The 19,313-nt window shown below is 39.8% G+C and overlaps 1 protein-coding gene across 1 annotated transcript in view; it reads left to right on the plus strand.

Annotated features, from left to right (window-relative positions):
• Positions 1-8,666: 8,666 nt before the first annotated feature.
• LOC132405444 (deubiquitinase DESI2) overlaps positions 8,667-19,313 on the plus strand; it is a 295,857-nt gene continuing 285,210 nt past the window's right edge. The window contains exons 1-3 of the mRNA XM_059990250.1: positions 8,667-8,774; positions 11,051-11,144; positions 12,654-13,447. Coding sequence (XP_059846233.1) covers positions 13,409-13,447 — 39 coding nt within the window. The 5' untranslated portion in view covers positions 8,667-8,774; positions 11,051-11,144; positions 12,654-13,408. The remainder of the gene's footprint in view (positions 8,775-11,050; positions 11,145-12,653; positions 13,448-19,313) is intronic.

Consider the following 19,313-nt stretch of genomic DNA (forward strand, 5'->3'; position numbering starts at 1 on the left):
TATTGTACTGTCTCAGAACTTTTATATTTGTATGCTGTAGCACTTTTTATTTGCAGTTATTTTGTAAATAACACTATTCTTTTGCACTTCTGGTTAGATGCTAATTGCATTTCATTGGCTTTGTATCTGTACTCAGCACAATGACAATAAAGTTGAATCTAATCTAATCTAATAATCACAGCCAGTGGGATGAGTTACAGGGCAATAAAGGTGTGGTGCAGTTAAAACAGAAAGCAACAAATACTGGACTGAAAGTGTTGTATTTGAATGCACGCAGCATAAGAAATCCATCTCTGAAGCTTGGCTAAAGGATGGCTGCCATTTGGAGTTGAATGTCCAAGGATATATGGTGTATCGGAAAGATAGGTTAGAACCATAGAACATTACAGCGTAGGAACAGGCCTTTTGGCCCTTCTTGGCTGTGCCGAACCATTTTTCTCCCTAGTCCCATTGACCTGCACCTGGACCATATCCCTCCATACACCTCTCATCCATGTACCTGTCCAAATTTTTTTTAATTTTAGAAGTGAGCCCACATTTACTACCTCATCTGGCAGCTCATTCCACACTCCCACTGCTCTCTGTGTCAAGAACCCCACCCCCAATGTTCTCTTTAAACTTTTCCCCCTTCACCCTTAACACTTGACCTCTGTTTTTTTCTCCCCTAGCCTCAGTGGAAAAAGCCTGCTTGCATTCACTCTATCTATACCCATCATAATTTTATATACAAATCTCCCCTCATTTTTCTACGCTCCAGGAAAAGTCCTAACCTGTTCAACCTTCCTCTGTATCTCTGTTTCTCAAGTCCCGGCAACATCCTTGTAAACCTTCTCTGCACTCTTTCAACCTTATTAATATCCTTCCTGTAATTAGGTGACCAAAACTGCACACCATACTCCAAATTCAGCTTCACCAGTGCCTTATTCACTTTACCATAACATTCCAACTCTTATGCTCAATACTTTGATTTATAAAGTCCAATGTACCAAAAGCTCTTTTTACAACCCTATCTACCAGTGACGCCACTTTTAGGGAATTTGTATCTGTATTCCCAGATCCCTGTGTGCAACTGCACTCCTCAGTGTCCTACCATCTACCTTGTATGTTCAACTTTGATTTGTCCTTCCAAAGTGCAATACCTCACACTTGTCTGCACTAAACTCCATCTGCCATTTTTCAGCCCATTTTTCCAGCTGGCCCAAATCCCTCTGCAAGCTTTGAAAACCTTCCTCACTGTCCACTACACCTCCAATCTTGGTATCATCAGCAAATTTGCTGATCCAATTTACCACATTATCATCCAGATCATTGATATAGATGACAAATAACAATGGACCCAGCACTGATCCCTGTGGCACACCACTAGTCACAGGCTTCCACTCAGAGAAGCAATCCTCCATTACCACTCTCTGACTTCTTCCATTGAGCCAATGTCTAATCCAATTTACTACTTCACCATGTATGACTGAATCTTCCTAACTATCCTCCCATGCGGGACCTTGTCAGAAGCCTTACTGAAGTCCATGTAGACAACATCCACTTTCTTCCCTTCATCCACTTTCCTGGTAACCTTCTCAAGTAATAGATTCGTTAAACATGATCTACCACGCACAAAGCCATGTTGACTCTCCCAAATAAGTCCCTGTCTATCCAAATACTTGTAGATCCTATCTCTTAGTACTCCTTCCAATAATTTATCTACTATCGATGTCAAACTTACCGGTCTATAATTTCCTAGATTATTTTTAGAGCCTTTTTTAAACAACAGAACAACATGAGCTATCCTCCAATCCTCCGGCACCTCACCCGTAGGTATCGACATTTTAAATGTTTCTGCCAGGACCCCTGCAATTTCAACACTAGTCTCCTTCCAGGTCCGAGGGAGTACCCTGTCAGGTCCTGGGGATTTATCTACTCTGATTTGCCTCAAGATAGCAAACACCAATCTGTATAGGTTCCATGACCTCACTACTTGTTTGCCTTATTTCCATTGACTCCATGCCAGTTTCCTTATTAAATACAGACGCAAAAAAACTATTTGAGATCTCCCCCTTTTCTTTTGGTTCCATACATAGCCGACCACTCTGATCTTCAAGAGGACCAATTTTATCCCTTACTATCATTTTGCTCTTAATATACCGGTAGAAGCTCTTTGGATTCACCTTCACCTCTTCACCTTGACTCCCAAAGCAACCTCATGTCCTCTTTTAGCCCTCCTGATTTCTTTCTTAAGTATTTTTTTGCACTTTCTATACTCCTCAAGCACCTTATTTGCTCCGTTTCCTATACATGTCATACATCTTCTTTACGAGAGTTCCAATATCCCTAATGAACCAAGGTTCCTTATTCTTATTCACTTTGCCTTTAATCCTGACAGGAACATACAAACTCTGCACTCTCAAAGTTTCTCCTTTGAAGGCCTCCCACTTACCAAGTGCTTGCCAGAGAACAACCTGGTCCAATCCACGCGTTTTTTAGATCCTTTCTCATTTCTTCAAATTTGGCCTTTTTCCAGTTTAGAAACTCAATCCAAGGACCAGATCTATCTTTATCCATGATCAAGTTGAAACTAATGGTGTTATGATCACTAGAACCAAAATGTTCCCCTACACACACTTCCGTCACCTGCCCTAACTTATTTCCTAATAGGAGATTTAATATTGCATCCTCTCTAATCGGTACATCTATATATTGATTTAGAAAACTTTCCTGAACACATTTCACAAACTCTAACCCATCTAGACCTTTAGCAGTGTGGGAGTCCCAATCAATATGTGGAAAATTTAAATCCCCTACTATCACAACTTGATGTTTCCTGCAGTTGTCTGCTATCTCTCTGCAGATTTGCTCCTCCAATTCTCGCTGACTATTGGGTGGTCTATAATACAACCCATGAATGTGGTCATACCTTTCCTGTTTCTCAGCTCCACCCATATGGCCTCGGTAGACAAGCCCTCTAATCTGTCCTACCTGAGCACTGCTGTAACATTTTCCCTGACTAGCAATGCCACCCCACCCCCACCCCACCCTTCATCCCTCTGCCTCTATCATGACTCAAACATCAGAACCCTGGAACATGAAGTGGCAGAGGGGCTGGTGTGGTTCAGTGTATAAGAAATAATACTAATTATTAGAAAGGAATGACATAGGATCGGAAGGTGTAGAGTCTCTATGGGTTGAGTTAAGAAATGGCAAGGATAAAAGGACCCTAATGGCAATTGAATACAGATCTCCATACAGCCACTGGGATATGGATTACAAATTACAACACAAGATAGAAAAGGCATGTCAGAAGGGCAATGTAATAATAATCTTTGGGAATTTTAACATGAAAATGGATTGGGAAATCTAGGTCAGTACTGGACCTCAAGACAGAGATTTTGTAGAATGTCGAAATGATGGCTTTTTAGAACAGTTTGTTGTTGAGCCCACTAGGGGATCAGATGTGCTGGATTAGATGTTGTGCAATGATCTGGAGGTGATAAGAGAGCTTAAGGTTAAGGAACCCTTAGGGAACAGTGATCACAATATAAGTTCACTTTGAAATTTGAGAATGAGAAACTAAATTCCAATGTATCAGTAATTCAGCAGAATAAAGGAAATTGCAATGGCATGACAGGAGAACTGGCCAGGGTTGACTGGAAAGGGAGACTAGCAGGAAGGATAGCAGAGCAGCAATGGCTGGAGTTTCTGTGAAAAATAAGGGAAGTACAAGACAGATATATTCCAAATAAGAAGAAATTTTCAAATGGAAGAAGGACACTACCGTGGCTGACAAGAGAAGTCAAAGCCTTTCATTCCTGGAATCATTCTTGTGAATGTTCTCCAATGTCAGTATATCCTTTCTAAAATAAGGAGCCCAAAACTGCACACAATACTCCAAATGGAACACCTCCGAGACAGCTGGAGAATGTTACTGGGGCAGTGGGGAGTGAGGTCATGGTGGACTCTAAAAGCAAGGATGAGATGTTTTAAAACTATGATGATGCCAGAGTGGGCAACAAGCACCAGGTGATAGACGAAAAGAGCAGTGTAAACTGAAACATGAATTGTATAAGTCTGGAAGTGTGCAAGGAATGAGAGTGAGAGCCTGGCTGGAAGAGGTTAAGGGAAGACTTTCCTTAAGGATTATCTATTTACATCTTGCTTCTATTTTACAAACTGATTATTTTCCAGCTGGAACCCTGTCCACAAATTGGATTTGATTTTTGTTGCCTGAACTGAATGTTTTTTTTAACTTGTATCAAGTCCTTTGTGTTAACAATGAAAAGTGTCCCCTGGAGCAGATTGGTCACTATGGTGAATTAGCATGTTAATTGCTCGTTTGGGTTAAGTATCACCTCGGGTACTTCCATCCAACAAGAAGTGGTGTATTCTATAATGCTGAGTGACCAGCTATTGTTTTATTCCAGTTACGATGTGAACTTTTGCCCAACTTCAATGGATTGTCATTTCACTAAAGGAAAGAGTTGTTATTGTTTCAGTACTGGATATATAAATCTGGGTTTCTGTATTATTATCAGTGAGATAAGTCCTTTACTGTTACAATTTTTACTCCTTCTCATATCAACTCCCACATTAAAAGTTGTTCTCATGGATCCATTTTATAGACCCACGAAGTACAGGGAAACATGTATAGACCATTCAGCACATTAAGGATGCTCTGCTGTGCAATAGCTGATCTGTGTCTTGAATCTATCAAATAGTGTTGGTTATGCAACATTTTAAATCCTTGCTTATCTTTAATCCATCAATCTCAGATTTAACATCATTAGTTAAGACAATAGGCATTACTTTTAATTGGATGTACCTTAATACTATTCCCAGTGTTGGTAGGAAAAATGTTACTTTCCTCCTCTAAAGATATGCTTGGCTCTGATTTTATGGTAATTTCTTCCTCTTCTGCTGGTCAAGAAAAGGCAAGGAAGGATTTTCTCTATCTACCTCATGAATTCCTTTCAAAATTCTTAATACGGCAATCATAATTTCTGTTGACCTCTACTATTCACAGAATATGTTGACAGGCCTACCAGAGGAGAGGTCATACTGGATCTAGAACTAGGCACTGAAAACGGTCAAATTGCATCCTGTCAGTGGGTGGGCATTTTGGAAGCAGTGACCATAGCTTCCTGACATATAGCATTACCTTAGACAGGGATAGGAGCTTCTGGTAAGATGGCTTCTACATGGTCAACCAAAGGTGTTATTATCTATTTTAAACATTTTTATTATCACAACACCTTGCTGGACATTAAGAACTTAAAGTACTGCAGGTCTACCCCATCAGCAAGTTGCTCATTGGTAGAGAAACTGAAGGAGCTGGACTTGGTGTGCATTGCGATGCTGCTTTCAACAGAGAGGCATCAGTGCATGAAGGAGGTGTGCAGTCTGACACTGAGTGATCACCTTAGTCACTTTTCTCCTGATCGTAAGACCCCTTTAAATGTTGGTGCTGTGGAATGCTGCAAATCTAATTCATTGGTTTATTGGTGACAGCTGTTTTGGATATTCATGTATGGTTGAATGATGGTTGAACTTGAACTTGAGCGTGAGAAATATTTAATTGGAGGTGTGTGAATTATGATGCTATTAGGCAGGAACTTGGGTGCATGAATTAGAAACACATGTACTTGGGAAAATGCACAACAGAAATGTGGAGGTTATTCAGGGAGCACCAGCATGGGGTTCCTGGATAGGTTTGTCCCTTTCAAGCACAGAAAGGACAGTAGGGTAAAGGTGAGGAAGAAGGAAGCACACCTAAGATTTAGGAAGCAAGGCTTAGACAGGTCCCTTGAAGGTTATAAGATAGCCAGGAAGGAGCTTAAGAAGGGACTTAGGAGAGCTAGAAGGAGTCATGAGAAAACCTTGGTGAGCAGGATTAAGAAAACCCAAGGAGTTCTACACCTATGTGAAGAACAGGAGGATGATTAGAGTGATGGTGGGATGAACAGGAATGGTTTAACTACATAATGCCTCATTGGCCTGATTTTATTCTCACAAATCAATGAATATGTTGTAAAAAAAAATCACTCCCTACTTGTACAAAGTTTTTTTCCTTTTGCTTGTTTTTTCTTTCCGCTCTTTTCCATAAGTGTATACCTCAGATAAATACTTTGGGGAGATTTATGATATATATGATTATATGATATATATATACAATGTCTGAAATACATCTTATGGAAATGTTTGTTTGATGATGAACTTCAATAAAAAATAAATTACAAAAAAAAAGGGGAAACATACCTGGAATTGGATGAGGTGGGAAAGGTCCTTAATTGACACATTGTTTCAGTATTCAGCAGTAAGAGGAACCTTGATGAATATGAGAACTGTGTATAATGACAACATACTGAAACATATCAATGTTAAGAAAGGGGATGTGTTGAAACTTAAAAAACTAGGATGGATGGGTTATACGCTAGGTTACTACTGGAAGTGACAGAAGATATTTGGCAATGTTCTTTGCTGCCTTACTGGCCATAGGACTAGTGAAAAACTGGAGGGTGGCAAATGTACATTTGTTCAAGAAAGGTAATAGGGATAATCGTGGGAATTATAGAGCAATGAGTATTACATCAGTCATGGCAAACTATGGAAGAGAATTCTTAGAGACAGAACTTACAACCATTTGGATAAGCATAGTCTTAATAGGAATAGTCAGCATGGGCTTGAGAAGGTCAAGTCACGCTTCCTGAGATTGATTGAATTCTTCAAGGAAGTGACAAAACTAATTGATGAAGGTAGAGCAGTGAATGTGGTGCATATGGATTTCAGAAAGCCGTTCAACACAGTTACGCATGGAAGGCTCATTCAGAAAATCAGAAGACATGGGATCCAGAGATACTTGGCTGCATGGATTCAGGCTGGCATGCCCACAGAGGGCAGAGGGTGGAACTAGATGGAGCATATTCTACCTGGAAGTTGGTGACGTTATGCTCTGGAAGCATCAGTTCTGGGACCCCTGCTCTTTGTGGTGTTCATAAATGACTTGGATGAGGAAGTGGAAGAGTGGGTGAGGATGTCTGCAATGACGTGATGGTTAGTGGAGTTGTGGATAATGCTGATGGTTGTAGGTTACAATGGGACATTGATAGAGTGCAGAGCTGCACTGTGAAGAGCAAACTCGAGCTCAGTCTGGAAAAGTGTGAAGTGATACACTTTGGAAGTTTGAACTTGAAGGCACAGTACAAGGTTAATGGCAGGATTCTTAGTAGTGTGAAGGAATAGTGGGATCTTGGCATCTACTTCCATTGATCTCTCAAAATTTCCATGCAAGTTAATGGGATTGTTAAGAAGGCATATGGTGTGTTGGCCTTCATTAGCCAGGGGATTGAGTTCAAGACCCACAAGGTTATGTTGAACCTCCTTGAAGCTCTAGTTAAACCACACTTGGAGGATTGTAGTCAGGTCTAGTCGCTTCATTATGGGAAGGATGTGGAAGCTTTAGAGAGGGTGCAGAGGAGATTTACCAGGATGCTGCCTAAACTTGAGAGCATGTCTTATGAGGAATTGCTGAGCAAGCTAATGCTTTTCTCTTGGGAGTGAAGGAGGATGAGAGGTGACTTGATAGAAGCGATTAAATGATGAGAGGCATAGATAGAGTGGACAGTCAGATACAAATATGAGAGGCATAATTTTATGGTGATTGGAGGGAAGTATAGGGTAAGAGTTAGATATTTTTGCACCGAGAGTGGTGGGTGTGTGGAATGTGCTGCCAGGGGTATTGGCAGGGTCAGGTACATTAGGTACTTAAGAGACTCTTTAGATAGGCATATGGATGATAGAAAAACGTAGGGCTATATGGGAAAGTATTAGATTGATCTTGGAGGAGGATAAATTGTTGGCACAACCTCATGGGCCAAGGGACCTGTATTGTGATGTGCTGTTCTAAGTTCTACTCCATGGAAGCAACCCTATTTTGTGATTTCTCTGAGCTGTAGTGGAATCCTGGAGGCCTATATGATATCCTGGTGAATTTGTGTTGTGCTTTATAAAAAGACAAACTTTCTTTTGTAGGGCATGAAGCCAAAAACCAGTACCCATCTAACCATGGCTCTGTATAGCCATTGCAAAAAATCTTCTCCTTATATCATAGCTATCTGATTATAATGACTATATTCACTATTTTAAAAAGAATATGAAATTTCCTTTAACATTTGCCATCGTACACTTAGCTGTATTGAAAACTATCTTGCACATAATCCGTTATGCTCAGTTGTAATTTTGTGCAATGTGTTTATTGGGCTGGGTTTTGCTAGGCAAATCCAACATTATGTGTTTAATGGTTGGTATTTTCAATATGGCTGCAGGAAGATCAGGGATCCTGTGTAAAGCACGGGTGAATTCAGTAGATTGAAACTTCCCAATAGTTCCTCGCTGCTGTCCTTCTGGCTAAACTCTGATGTCCTCATGAATTGCAGTGCTGGAATGCCAAATGTTTGCTGTTCTTCCAGCTGTGACATTGGAAATCCTGACCTTTGAACCTGGAGCAGTGTGCTTAAGAGAGAAATGAACCTGGTCCAGGTAATTGACATTTTTAGGGGAGGAGAATTAATTATATTAAATCTATTAATAGTTTTTGAGTTTTTATTTATTTTTTCTTTTAAAGTTTGAACAGTATGTTTAGTTTTTAACTTTTTGAATATTTTTGTGTTGATATGTATGTTAGAGAAGCTTGAGGAACCAAGTTGCTGCTAGAAGATCGAATTCAGATGGGTGATCCTAACAAACGGGAATGGCAAGTGTGAGGACCTCAATGCTCCAACAGAATTCTGGTATCATTCCCCTTTTGGAACCTAGAACCTGAAGTAACCCTGAAAAGTTTCTTCTATTAAAAATCTGTTGCAAATCTTGTTTCAATTAATCCAATGAATTTTCTATATAGTTCTCAAACCAATAATTGATGAGCACGTACTTAAACATTGCAATGGTACTGTCTGGGTTAATGAGTGAATTTGATACGTAAAAAGGAACTGTTTTTACTCCTAACATCTTTGTAGAGTATGTTTTTGTTTGAATGCATGGCATGATTCGTCCTTCGATTTAATCAGTCCTGGACAACATGCTTGAAATGAATTTGTCTTGGGACATAGATTTTAACTTTAGTTGATTTTTAACACATCATTGATCAAAGAATTGGAGAAACCATTGCTGAATTAAAGGCAAGACAAAAATAAGGCAGCTTTGCTACAAAAGCACACAGGCTTTTATTGATGCTGTTGGTTGTGACATCTAATTCCCAGTTCAGTGCAGGGTAGTTCATCACAGAGTTTTGTAATGTGTCTATTTACTTAGGATCTACCTACCCCTTGATTATCCCTGGATGTGCACAGATCTAACTTTTCAAGAGATTTGATAATAATAGATCCATATTTCTTTTTCTTGTAGGTGATACATGCTCATGTTGTTGTGGGTTAAAATCAAATTCATCTCATTACAAGAGTAATGCTTCTAAGTGCAGTTTGGGGAGCTGGTCTCTGTTTTCTCACAACCGATCGAAACAAACAAATGAAATCAAGAAGTTCATAACTACAATCTGTTTTAATACACTGACAGGTTGTTGATGAGGACATATAATACTCTATAGAAGTCTTAGGCACATATGCCTATAGCTAGGATGCCTAAGGTACTGTATTTGTCAAAATGGAGCAGTGAGCAAGTTTGTAAATCTGGCGGAAGCAAAGGATGTTGGGAATAGCGAGGGTGGAGCATTGTAGGATGGGTGTGGAACAGGTGGCAGAGAAGGAGTGCCAGTGGTGGGTGGTGATGCGGGCACAGACACACCCAGCCTGGAGACTCCAGGCAAGGTCATTTGATTCCAAACAATTGGTTTATTGATCATTACAGAATGTTTCTCTGATGTTTCTCACTTCCTCTCCTCTTTTCCAACCATGATTCTCCTCTCCTTGCCCCCTTCCCACTCTTGGGTCCATATCATAATCAGGTTTATCATCACTCACATATGACATGATATTTGTTGTTTTTTTATGGCAGCAGTACAGTGCAATACATAAAATACTACAGTACTGTGCAAAGGTCTTAGGCATCCTAGCTATATACTGTATATGTGCCTAAGGCACAGTACTATATAGTGGTGATATAGTAGCACTGTAGACAGTCCAAAGATAAACCAAGCTAATTTGTAAGATGAGAGGATTTTCCAACCAAGAGAGAGCAAGCAGTCTTGATTTGTATGCTTTGGAGTTTAGAAGAATGAAGGGTGATTTCCCATAGAGGGTGGTGAATCTCTGAAATTCTTTATCCCAGAGACTTGTTGGGGGGGGGGGGTAGATCTTTAGATGTACTTAAAGTGAAATTATATACTTTTTAAAAGATTGGAGGTTTGAATCTGAAACAGGAAAGGTGTTGAGGCATAGGGTAGATTAGTCATGATGGCATTGAATGGTGGGGAAGAGTTTGTTGGGGGGGAGGGAATTGGTAGTCAGGTGGTCTAATCCAGCTGCGTGTTCTTTGTTCTTATATCCATATATGACACCTGATCATAGGTCCATATTTTGAATCTATTATGATTTTAGTTTACTTAGTGGTTACATTGTGCAATATAGCCAATAGGGAAAGATCATCAACCCTGCAGTTCTTGACGTTTATCAGTTAGAGAGAAGTCATGATCTTCACCTTTCAACACCAACTCTACATTTTGAAATGAATTCCTATTCTAAAGAAAAAGAATTACAAAAGTTCACTTTGTACATTGTACAATGATTGCACCAATTACTATGATCATAGTGCCATGTAGATAGATAACTCATTGGAAACTTAAAAAGCTTACAGCATTGATGTTGCACCTGTATAATTAAACATTTAGGAACCCCAGCAAAGTTTTCTTTTCAGTGACCGCTAGCTCTGAGTCATTGGCAAGTTGTTGGATTTTCAGGTCATGCAGACAGAAGAGGCAGGAAGTCTGGACAAGAACAAAGAGAGAAAGAGCGGATTGATGGTATCACAATAGAAGTCTTAGAAAGATTTGTATTTATCATGCCATATAAACGTATATTTATCATTAAGGTAAATGTTGCATTTGCCATGGCAGGATCAGGAACCCCAGATGCAGGAATTCAAGACCTCAGTTCTGGAACAAAACTCATGGCTTCCTAAGAACCTTCAGTGGGCACCTCATAATGCTGGTAAGATACCACCAATGCTGCCTCTGCAAAATGCACTAAAAGTGAAAATGAACTGATATCAGTATCCTCTCCCAGGCAACATCTCCATTACTAAAGCCCCAATTACACTTGTTCAGCTTATTGGCCTATTCAGGATAGCGTGAAAACCTTGAGCTTCTGCAGATGAAGTGCACAGAGGTCCAACATAAGCAGCAGCGGGGTGAGTCACTTAACAACTACCCATTCATCCACCACATTAGCTACCTTCTCTCCCTTCTATGGAAGAATCTTTCATTCCTACATTGGCCTCGTAAGTCACCTCAGAATGAACAAAATGTAGAGTAGAAATCATTTGTGATCCTGATGGACTGTCTAACAAGAACAAATTTTCATCTTAATTATATTACATTATCACATTGACGAGAGCCTCAGTTATAACTTTAATATTAAACCCTTTATAAAAGACTATATCACAGATGAAGAAATTGTTGCCTTCAATCCAAAGACATATTGCGGCTGCCAGGTTAGAATGGGTGTGAAGCAATTTCAGTATTACTGCTACCTTTCTGAATTATAAATCATGGGTTATCCTGACTTGAAATATGAGGTTACCTGGTTTTAAGTGGTCCCATTGAGATGTGTGTATGGACTTGAATGCGTATACATTATGTGCAATGATGGTCTGCGGTCAATTTCAATCCAGGCTACCCTCCCATTATATGAATGAACACAAGGGGTGATTTGAATTTGCGGTAGTTTGCCATTATAGTTCCTTAGTGATCCGCTCCACCAGTTTAGTTTCTACGTGCTTTCTCTTTCTTTAGCAGCATTCAAGAACATTTTAAAAACTTGTTTTTGATCCAGATGCTTTTCACTGTAAGTCTTTGACAAAATAATATTCTGACATTTTATTAATTAAATAAAGGTATTTGGAATGGAAACTGTGAGGTTCAAGAATAAGTGCATTATTCTTCTGTGAGCTTCTACCGTTTCTTGCGGGAAGGATTAGTTGAAATGTAACCGAACTGGAGCCCCTTCGAGCTGTGTGGTACTGGGCTGACTGTCCTCGAAAATCACGTGTAGCTGACTCGGACGAGGCGAGTTATTTTGGGATTGTTGAAAATGCAGTGAATAGACTAATCCTAGATGCCTGGATTTTAAAATGAACCGCGGCACGACTTTGGACTGGACTGGAGCGGCAGCTTGCAAAATAAATATATGAGCGTTTTCCGCTCGAGAAATCGCAATGTAACACGCTGCAGAACATGTTCCCAGTCTGACTGGCGGCGCTGTCAGCAACTAGTGACTGCATTTTTCACATGATCCTGTCTCTTGCCAATGTCGTCAGTAGCACCGAGTGTCAAGTTCTTATTTTAGAGTGATCACTTTTAAATGAGAATAACCCAATTCATTTCCCTCCTTTGACTTTAACCTTCGATCCAATTCAGATGCTCTAATGTATAAGTGTTCGCTTAAATTATAGGAATTAGTCCTGCAATAAAGGATAATTGAGTCTTTTTTTTTATTCAGAGGATTGCTAATTCACACGAGATTTCCACGTCAATGATTTTAAGCAAGTTTTTTCGCTGCAGCTCAGCTTTAACCGTTCCCGGGCCTCTCGGAGCTGTGGACGCTTATGATGTAAGCAGCTCAGAGCGAGCTCCATTTCAGTTTGCAGTCGCTGCTTTAAAAGCCAAGCCGGATAGCCGGTTTCTCGGGCTGGCTTCAAGTGATGTCATCCAACTCCAGCCAGGCGAGGAAGAGCCTCGCTGCATCGCTACCCTGGACAGCGCCGGCCACCGCTGCTGCTGGCAACACGCAGGCGGAAAAGTAACGTGCACTTCAGTGTCTCCTGAAACAAGCAAGACCAATGGACATTAAGCGAGCATTCTCCAATGGGGCAGGGGCACCTAATGCAGTGATTATCTAATGCTGCAACCAAAGCAATTTCTAACGTGCAGCTCAGCCGGTATATTGTTGGGCATTTCCAAAGCATTTTCTTCGAAGTGCATAAATATAGATTTCTAGCCTTCAGGCTGGATTTATGGAGCGGGGTACTACCTATGGATGAACTGTCAGTACGCTCTCCCGATCACATTGTACGAAGTAGAGGGAGTCCTTTGCACACCGTGTATTTTTGGACACTGGATAGATTTCCGATTCTGGCTTGAAAAAAAATAATTGTTTCGCGTGTTTGATCTTGAATGCAACCGTAACGTGAGAGCGAACTGGGGCCAGTACATGATCTAAGGATTATTGGAACTGAATGATCTCTGCAACGAGCGATGGCAAATGAACCAGTCATTCTCAATGTTTACGATATGGTAAGTACCTAAGAGCACCCTTTTGATGCAATAAAATAAAATCCAATTGGTTGCTAAATATTGTAAATACTGGTTCGGCATTGGCCTCACTTCCCAGAGGTTGTTGAACCGCTCCATCTCTGTTTCAGGAGCAACAGAATCTACATTAGCGGAATTGATAGAATGATGGTGTGTATTCACATTGAAATGAAGAGTTATAAGTAGGGCTCTTGGTGTTGAGTGAATCTCTGCTATCTTTTTGAGCCTCTGGTTATGTTTTGCAGTCTTATGACATTTTTATTATTATTACTTATGAACGTTCTATTTGTGCAATTGATAACCTTTCTCAGTGGAACACAGGTGTATGGAGAAATACAGCAGCAGGATTCTTCTGCTATTTAATATCCAGTTGTGAAACACCTTGCCAGCCTTTTAGGATTCTTATAATACTGAATTACATGGTATCCAAATCTCAAATCATTCAGTTTAGTGCATGCCTGTGATCCCAATAAGGGATCCCTGTATGGCAGGTTAGACAGTTTACAAGAGGTGAGAGTTACTCTTGACTGCTCTGAGGTACTTCCAAGTGATGTCAGCAGAGATCAAGGAACTGGTTGCTCCCAGGACCTGGGGCCCAAAGAGGTGAATGACAGAGAGGAGTGAAGAAAAGCAAATTCCACCAAACTGTCTCGTTTTAAAACAGCAATCTGTTTAAGATTCAATTGATAAATTGCTCAAGGCTTGCTCTAATAATTTAGACTTCCACTATACCTCTCGTTGCATTGTGATCATTTGCAAACTACTTCTGGTGATCCATAATTTTTCACCCTATAATTATTGTGACAATTCAGTGCAGTGTAATATATATCAAGGCAGATGTCAAGAACTAACATACAGAAAAATCCTGTTCAGATCACTGTCTTATTTGCTATAAAACCTGAGCAATGTAGATAAAGGAAAATAAAGACCTTTTTTCTAATTATGATGAACAGTAATTTTAGCAAATGTCCTAAGGAAATAATATATTTTAAGGCTGATTTAACATTTATAAACCACTTGAATGTTGTATTATGTCAGCTTTTGTGACGTGCTGTGCAAACTTCCATTATAATGAAACCTCAGATTAAAATCGTGTATCTGAATTAAATGTGTTGAATGTACATAGACAGTCTGTCATGGAAATAAAGAGAAGGTGCACCTCACGCAGATGGAGTCACGCTTCTTCATATGTGAAATGGTTGGGTTCAGTTCAGAAACTATATGCGAATATAGTTCTCAGTGAATATCCTTGTTTTGGAATGCCTTAACATTCACAAACAGAGCAAAAGCACACACTCGTGTAACAATTGTATAAAAAATGATTCAATGTAATCCATAGGAAATTTATCAAACAAAATATGACACTGAGCTATAGAACGTGATATTAGGACACATGACAAACTTGGTCAGAGGTTGGTTTTAAAAAGCATTTGCAAAGACAAAATGGAGAGCTGAAGCAATGCAATGGTTGGGTGAGGGGAGAGGGGAAATTTTCCAGAATACAGGGCTTAGAAAGCCATTGTTAATTACAAGGTGATTAAAATCAGGGATGTACAAGGGATAGCCAAGTTGGACAGCATTATGGAGATGTAGAATTGTGTTCTCATGGAGAAAAAGAAAGTCAAAGAAAAATATTTGATATTGTCCAGCTGAAACCCAATGTGGGTCAGTAATGTCAAGGATAATGTGTAAGTGGGACTTGGGTGAATTTAATTATGGGTAGAGTTTTGAATAGATTAGCATGCAAAATACAAGGGCAGCTGGGAGATCATTGAAATAGTCAAACCTAGAGGCATTGGAAATATAGATGAGGATATCAGCAACAGATGGAGGTGATATTGCATTATAAATGAGTGAGAGAGCAGTTTTGGGTTTTCAATTTAATTTTGAAGTTAAAGAAAGAATCTGAGGATGTAAGAAGACTGCTTCAGTCTCATGTTAGTATCCAAAGAGAAAGAAACAGAAAGAAATAAGGAATAGTTTGTGACAGAGAGCCAGCACTTTGGTCAAGCCATATTTAGCTGGAGGAAACTTAATCCAGCAATAAATGTTGTATAAGCAATCCGACCCATAAAGATGAAAGGAGCTTGGTGCATTCAGTGTGATTTTGAAAAAAAGGATGTCATTCATGGATTCTTGAGAAACTCCAAAATAAGGTAAAGTTTCAGGTTGAACAGCCAAAAGAAGAGTTGACTGAGGGAATGCAACTGATTTCTAATAAAGTGGGAACTCTGATATCCTTCACTAGTCTAGTTTAACTGTGGCTCCAGACCCACATTTGTTAACACTTAATCCAGCTGCTTTGTTTAAATGGTTAATATCCCTACATGAATAAACAAAATGCAATGCTTAACTCGTAAGTTAAACAGTAAGAGGATTTAGAGACAATCATTTTTATTCAAACCACCCAACCCTGTTTATATTCACTGTTTAAAAAGCTCTTAAAGGGAGAAAAGTCACTATGGTTAGTGCTTCGTTAAACTCCATTTTACTCCTTGAGGAGCAGAGCATATTATGTGTATTGACATCTAATATGTTTATCTGAAATCTGATTATATCATATGAGCTGTATTCTGCATAACAGATGTATGCAGGAGAGCTGCATATCTATAAACAGAACTTTACATAAATCCAACAAAGCTGTTAAGCATTATACCTTATATAAAAAGATACAGTACTATTTTTTAATTCAAATAATGCTAATTATGTTTATAAGGACAACAATGTCACTCTTTGAAACAGAACACTTATGCTTGCATTTAAATTTATAAAACATTCACACTCAGCACATCATGTTCACTTGGCCTAATAGCCAAGCAATTTAAATGAGCATTATTTGTAAGAATATTTGAAATTTTCTTTAATCACCTGTCTGCTTTAGCTATATCCAATGACTTGGCCTCCATAGTCATCTGTGGAAATGAATTCCACAGATTCAGTACCCTCTGGCTAAAGAAATTCCTCCTCATCTCAGTTCTAAATGGATGTCCCTCTATTGTGAGGCTGTGCCCCCTAGTTCTAGACTCCCTGACTATAGGAAACATCCTCTCCTGTTCTACTCCATCTAGGTATTTCAATGAGAACCTCACCCATTCCTCTAAACTTCAGCAAGTACAAGCCCGGAGCAATCAAACACTCCTCATACATTAACACTTTTATTCCTGGGATCATTCTAGTGAACATCCTCTGGACCCTCTCCAATGCCAACACATCTTTTCCTAGATAAGGGGCCCAAAACTGCTCACGATACTCAAAGTGAGTCTGACAATACCATATAAAGTCTTGGCATTACATCCTTGCTTTTTTATTCCAGTCTTCTCGAAATTAATGCTCATATTGCATTTACCTTCTTTACCACACACTCAATCTGCAAGTTAATCTTTAGGGGATCCTGCACAAGTTCCTCTGTGCCTCTGATTTTTGAATTTTTACCTCTTTTAGAAAATAGTCTATGTCTTTATACCTGCTACCGAAGTGCATGACAATACACTTCCCTACACTATATTCCATCTGCCACTTCCTTGCCTATTCTCCCAATCTGTCTAACTCTTGCAGATTCCCTGCTTCCTCAACACTACTTGTTTGTCCCTCCAACTATCTTTGTATCATCCACAAACTTGGCCACAATGCCATCAATTCTGTCATCCAAATCATTGACATAAAATTTGAAAAGAAGTGTCCTAACAAAGACCCCTGGGGAACACCATTAGTCACCAGCAGCCGACTAGAAAAGGCTCCACTTATTCCCACTCCTTGCCTCCTGCAAATCAGCCAATGCTCTGTCCATGCTGTTATTGTTTCTGTAGTACTGTGGTCTCTTATCTTGCTAAGCAGCCTCATTTGCAGACCTTGTCAAAGGCCTTTTGAAAATCCAAGTAAACAATATCTGCTGACTTCCTTTGTGTGTCCTGCTTATTAGTTCCTCAAAGAACTCCAAAAGATTTGTCAGGCAGTAAACCATGTTGATTTTGGCCTATTTTATTACTTGCCTCCAAGTACCCCAAAATCTCATCCTTAATAATGGACTCCAGAATCTTTTTAACCGTTGAAGTCAGGCTAATGGGCCTATAATTTCCTTTAGTCTAGCTCCCTCCTTTCTTAAAGAGTGGAGTGATATTTGCAATTTTCTTAGTCCTCTAGTGATTCTAGAAAGATAATAATTAATCCTCTACAATCTCTTCAGCTACTTCCTTCAGAACCCTGGGGTGTAGTCCATCTGGTCCACGTGACTAACCTACCTTCAGACCCAATTTCTTCCCAAGCACTTTCTCCTTAGTAATAGCATCTACACTTGTATCTGCCCCGACACTCTGAGATTTCTGACATACTGCTTGTCTCTTCCAGAATGAAAACTAATGCAAAATACTTATTTTGTGCACCATTTCTTGTTCCCCATTACTAGCTCTCCAGTGTCATTTTCCAGTGATCTGATATCCACTCTAGACTCTATTATGCTCTTTGTCTATCTGAAAATAAAACTTCTGGTATTGTTCGGCTAACTTACCTTCATATTTCATTTTTTCTCTCCTTGTGGCTTTTTACTTGCCTTATGTTGGTTTTTGAAAGCTTTCCAATCCTCTAACTAACCAACCACTAATTTTTGCCATATTATATGCCCTCTCTTTTGTTTTTATGCTGCCTTTAACTTCCCTTGTTATCCATGCTGGTATCATACTACCCTTAGAATATTTCTTCATCTTTGGGATGTATCTATCCTGCACCTCTAAATTACCCCCAGCAACTCCAACAATTGCTGTTCTGCCAACGACCCTGCCAGTGTCCCCTTCCAATCAACTTCGGCTGGGCCTGCTTTCATTCCTCTGTAATCCCTTTTACTCCACTCTAATGCTGATACATCTGACTTTAGCTTCTCCACCTCAAACTGCAGCATGAATTCTATCATATTATAATCACTGCCTCTTAGGGGTTCCTTTACCTTAAGGTTCCTAATCAATTCTGGTTCATTACACAACACCCAATCCAGAATTGCCTTTCTCCTAGTGGACTCAACCGCAAGCTGCTCTAAAAAGCCATCTCATAGGCATTAGGATCCAGCAACAAATTTATTTTCCAAATCTACCTGCATATTGAAATCTCCCTTGACTATTGTAACATAAGGCTATAAGACATAGTGGCAGAATTAGGCCATTCAGCTCATCGAGTTTGCTCTGCCATTATAGCTGATCCCGGATCCGACTCAACCCCATACATCTGCCTTTTCACCATATCCTTTGATGCTCTGACTGATCAGGAAACTATGAACTTCCACCATAAATAATTCCATGGATTTGGCCTCCACCTCAGTCTGTGGCAGAGCATTCCACAGATTCACTACTCTCTGGTGAAAAAGCTCCTCCTTACCTCTGTTCTAAAGGATCGCCCCTTAATTCTGAGGCTATGCCCTCTAGTTCTGGATAACCCCACTACAGGAAACATCCTCTCCACATCCACCCTACCTAGTCCTTTCAACATTTATTAGGTTTCAATGAGATTCCCCCCACATTCTTTTAAATTCCAGTGAGTACAGGTCCAAAGCTGCCAATTCTCGTATGTTAACCCCTTCATTCCCAGAATTATCCCGGTGAATCTCCTCTGGACTCTCTCCAATGACAACGCATCCTTTCTGGAGCCCAAAACTGTTGACAGTACTCCAAGTGCAGCCTGACTAGTGTGTTATCTCCTTGCTTTTATATTCTATTCCCCTTGAAATAAATGCCAACATTGCTTTTGCCTTCTTTATACAGACTAAACCTGTAAATTAACCTTCTGGGAGTCTTGCTGGAGGACTCCTAAGTCCCTCTGTACCTCTGATGTTTTAACCTTTTCTCCTTTTAGATAATAGTCCACA

The sequence above is a fragment of the Hypanus sabinus genome, chromosome 2 (assembly GCF_030144855.1).
Source record: "Hypanus sabinus isolate sHypSab1 chromosome 2, sHypSab1.hap1, whole genome shotgun sequence".
In the NCBI taxonomy this organism is placed as follows: Eukaryota; Metazoa; Chordata; class Chondrichthyes; order Myliobatiformes; family Dasyatidae; genus Hypanus; species Hypanus sabinus.